General features: G+C 44.6%; 1 protein-coding gene across 1 annotated transcript; it reads left to right on the top strand.

Moving 5' to 3' along the window:
- The first annotated feature begins 555 nt into the window (after nt 1–555).
- Nucleotides 556–1551, top strand: Tas2r38 (taste 2 receptor member 38). Its single transcript, XM_038319406.1, has one exon. It carries the CDS (start codon nt 556–558, stop codon nt 1549–1551), a length of 996 nt encoding a protein of 331 aa, XP_038175334.1.
- Nucleotides 1552–4135: the final 2584 nt, after the last annotated feature.

Raw genomic sequence — 4135 nt, 5'->3', positions numbered from 1 at the left:
ACTTACTTTCTCTGACCTTTATTGTGACTTTCCTGCCCTCTCTTCACCTCTGCCCTGTTGCTTTAAGTCTACATAGATTGAATCTGCTGTACATCGTACGGGGTGAGGACTAAGCATTCTCGGGTAGAACCATTCAGCGTGTGATATTAAAAGTGTACTTATGTTAGGTCAGGCCTCAGATGTGAAAAGAGAAAGGCAAATAGGAAGAGACTCCATTTCAAAGCCTAGCTCACTAAGGACACTTGTTTTGACTATAGGCAGTGTCCCTGAACCCCATAAACAAATCCTGCTCTCCTCTGTGCCCACAGGTCTGTGTGGGCATGTAAAACCAGACCCTGCCTGGTTGGGGAACTGAAACACAATCCTGTTGACATTCCTGTTGCTGCTCTGTGACTTCTGGCGGGACTGTTGGGTAGGCACACCTGGGTTCACTAAAGTTTTTGCATCATCCAAGAGGTAGAGCAAAGGAAAGATCTTGGGTCAAGAGATAGATACTCTTTCCTGCGCTAGTGGACAATATCCGAGTTTTAGGTAGTTAATCAGAGACGGGGCATCATGTTGACTCTGACTCCCGTCTTAACTGTGTCTTATGAAGCCAAGGTTTCATTTCTGCTCCTCTCATTCTTGGAGTTCACAGTGGGCATCCTGGTCAATGCATTCATTGTCTCAGTGAACTTTTGGGACATGGTAAACGGGCAGCCATTGAACAACTGTGACGTTGTTCTGCTTTGCCTCAGCATCACGCGGCTTTTCCTGCAGGGGCTCCTGCTCCTGGATGCCATTCAGCTCAGCTGCTTCCAGCAGATGAAAGATCCACTGAGCCACAACTACCAAGCCATCCTCACCTTCTGGATGATCGCAAACCAAGTGAGCCTCTGGTTTGCAGCCTGCCTCAGCCTCCTCTACTGCTCCAAGATTGCCCGCTTCCATCACACCTCCGTGCTCCACCTAGCAAGCTGGGTCTCCAGGAGATTTCGCTGGGTGCTTCTAGCTGCTCTTCTTTTCTCTTTCGTCTGCACGGCTCTCTGTTTGTGGGACTTCTTCAGCGGATCTCACTTTACGGTTACGTCCGTGTTACCCACGAACAACACAGAAATCAATTTGCAAATTGCAAAACTCAATTTCTTTCACTCGTTTATCTTCTGCAATGTGGGGTCTATCCCCCCTTCTCTGGTTTTCCTGGTTTCCTCCGGAGTGCTGTTTACCTCTCTGGGAAGTCATGTGAGGACCATGAAGTCCCGAACCAGAGACTCTCGTGACCCCGGCCTTGAGGCCCACATCAGAGCCATCATATTTCTGGTCTCCTTCCTGTGTTTCTATGTGCTGTCATTCAGTGCTGCCTTGGTCTCAGTGCCCCTGCTGGTGCTATGGCACAGTAAGGGAGGAGTGATGGTTTGTATCGGGATGATGGCGGCTTGCCCCTCTGGCCACGCCGCTGTCCTCATATCAGGCAATGCTAAGCTGAGGAGGGCCATAGAGACCATGCTGTTCTGGTTTCAAAGCAGCCAAGTGAGAAGAGTCCACAAGATGCTTCCCAGGATACTCCGATAAGTCATGCAATGGGCTCATCACAAATACACCTCTAATGCTTCATGCCATTTTATAGTTTCTTCCATAACACAGAGCTGGAATTCTTTCTACTTGACCTAAATAAACACTTTAATTGTGGAATAAATCAATTGAAACTCTGTGATCTAAGCAAATATAATAGTGTTAGCTCCTTAGACATGTTTAGTAAAATGAACAACAGCAACAACAAAAAGGCGAGGGAGTCACTGCGAGTCCTTTCCTCGCCGAAGCTCGTTGTCGATTACTGTGCGCCCTAGGAAGCCTCTTCTGAAAGAATAGAGAACCTTGACGCACTAACGCACTTGCTAAGACTCTTGTTTAAAACTGGTACTAGAATCATACATGAAAATAGTTACTACTATGGCAGTCACTCAGTGGTCGTTGAATCCCGCCGTTTCCATGGAAACATGAGGTAAGAAAAAGAAAAATTTGGAGAAACAATTATGCCATAACTTCAGCTTCACATGGGGTACTATGTAAAACCGCGAATGAGAGCCGTGACTAGGGTTCCCTTTGCAAATACGTTGAATCCAAAGTGTACTTCTGCCTGTTGGACAGAGGGAGAAGAGGTGAGGTCGCACTGGCTCTGCCAGTGTCCAGGTATTGGAACGGCTACTGCGCCTCCTGACTCTGCCCAGTCGCTGTTCTCTATCTAGGGGAAGCAGTCTTGCAGAAAAGCCCGGCTATGAGGCAGCTGTTTGAAGACCAAGACTTCGAGAGAGAAAATTCCAGGCCAGGTATTTAAATCCTTCAAAGGTGTCAGTCCACAGGTCTCCCAGGAAGGAAGGCTTTTCCTTCTGTGTGGATACTGTTAAAAAGAAATTTCTCTTCTCGGGCCTCTGTGTCTGATGGATGTAATTCTTATGTTTTTCTAAGCAAGCAAGCCTTTCTTCAGCTCCCGTGACGACAAACTTTGTGTCTTTCCTTGGTGGAGTGGACAGCTTTACATCCTTTAAAGTTTCCTTCAGAAACGCTGATCCTAACTCATGATTCCAAGTATTTAAAAAAATACCAAACAAACAAAAAACCATTATTGCCACACTTCAGGACAACAAACTGAAATGTTTGGAGATGCATCCAGATGTCATCTTTCCAGAGCTCCCTCAGTGACTAGGATGTAACTAGTATCAAGAAGCACTACTCTGGATGCCCTACTATCTGAGCTGGAAAATGTGATTCCCCCAAATTACATCATTGCTTTTGACCCCATTTCCCCCTACGGTACTTGTGGATATTGTTGGAAAGGGAAGAAGCAAAGGCTGTTCTTCTTTATTGTTCCTTCTCTTTATCTGAGTACCCTCTAAGTGAGTCTTCTTTACTTCGTATTTTCTCCGTGAATCTTTAAAGACCTCCATTTGGAGCAGTTTAGGGCCAGAGAAAAACACGTAGTTGAAATTATACAGTGTACCCTTTTGGGGCTGGCGATTTTTATTTAGTATCCCACATCTAAGGTCTCCCTGTCTTACTAAGGGTTGACAGCTCGTTTCTTTCTGTGCTAAATCATATTCTGTGGTCTGGATGCCACACTTGTCCCATCCGCTCATTAGAGAGCAGCTCGACTGTTTCTGGGCATCACTGCTCAGAATATCTATATGCAGATTTGGATAAATTTCAGTGACGTCAAACTCTGGATCACCTGGTAAGGATATGTTTAATTTTGTGAGGAACTACCAAATGTGTCCTTCAAAGTGGCTCACTGTTTTGCTTCCCCAGCACTGTGAGTGATGAGCTTATGCAGGCCTTTGCTTCTGTTCCTGCTCTGGATCCCAGCATTCGGCAACTGTGCACTGGATCTTATTGTTTTCTTTGTGGCTCCCCTGAAAACACAAGGTGTGGGTCTCTTCTTATGTGGTTGTTTTCACACAAAGTATTTTAATCATATTCCATAATAGTATGTGAATCCAATTTATCTTTTATTTAAATTGTTTTTATAGTCAATACATTTTGATCATACTCTTTCCCTTCCCCTGCTCATTCCAGATCCTCCCCACCTCCTTGCCCACCCAGCTTCATGCTCTTTCTCTCTCACACTTTCTCAAGAAGAACCATAAATGAAAGCAAAAAAAAAAGTTAAAACAAGCAAAACCAATAAGACAAAAAGTACCAAACACCAACTTACTATTCCACTATAATTGATGTTGCGCTGGTTATAGTTACCAGCGTTCATGAAGAAAATCTCTACAAGTGTAGAAAAAAAGTTTCTTGAATGCATCTTTTTGGGGACACAGCAGAAGTTGCTGTGTCAAAAAGTTGGTGCTCATTTAACTTGGCAAGAAATTGCTCAAGTCTTCAGAAGTGAGCCTGACATGCCACCACGCCCACCACGATGTGGGGAAGACAGCGACGTTCTACTCCACCTCCTGGTCCGGGTCTTTGAGGTGAGAATGAAATAGCTTTAATTAGCCTTCCTCCGACAACCGCCAGCAGGGAGCACGTTTTCATGTATTTCTTGGCCACCTTCTTATGCATTTTCTACTATAAACTACTTGCACGTTTTATACAAAGCTGTCTTTTGTTACTGATTTTAGGACTTTATAAATTTAGAAATTTTGTCTATGTATTTTAT

Source organism: Arvicola amphibius, chromosome 2 (genome assembly GCF_903992535.2).
Source record: "Arvicola amphibius chromosome 2, mArvAmp1.2, whole genome shotgun sequence".
Taxonomy (NCBI): domain Eukaryota; kingdom Metazoa; phylum Chordata; class Mammalia; order Rodentia; family Cricetidae; genus Arvicola; species Arvicola amphibius.
Note: the sequence above shows the minus strand (reverse complement) of the source record. Positions and strands in the feature narration are given on the sequence as shown.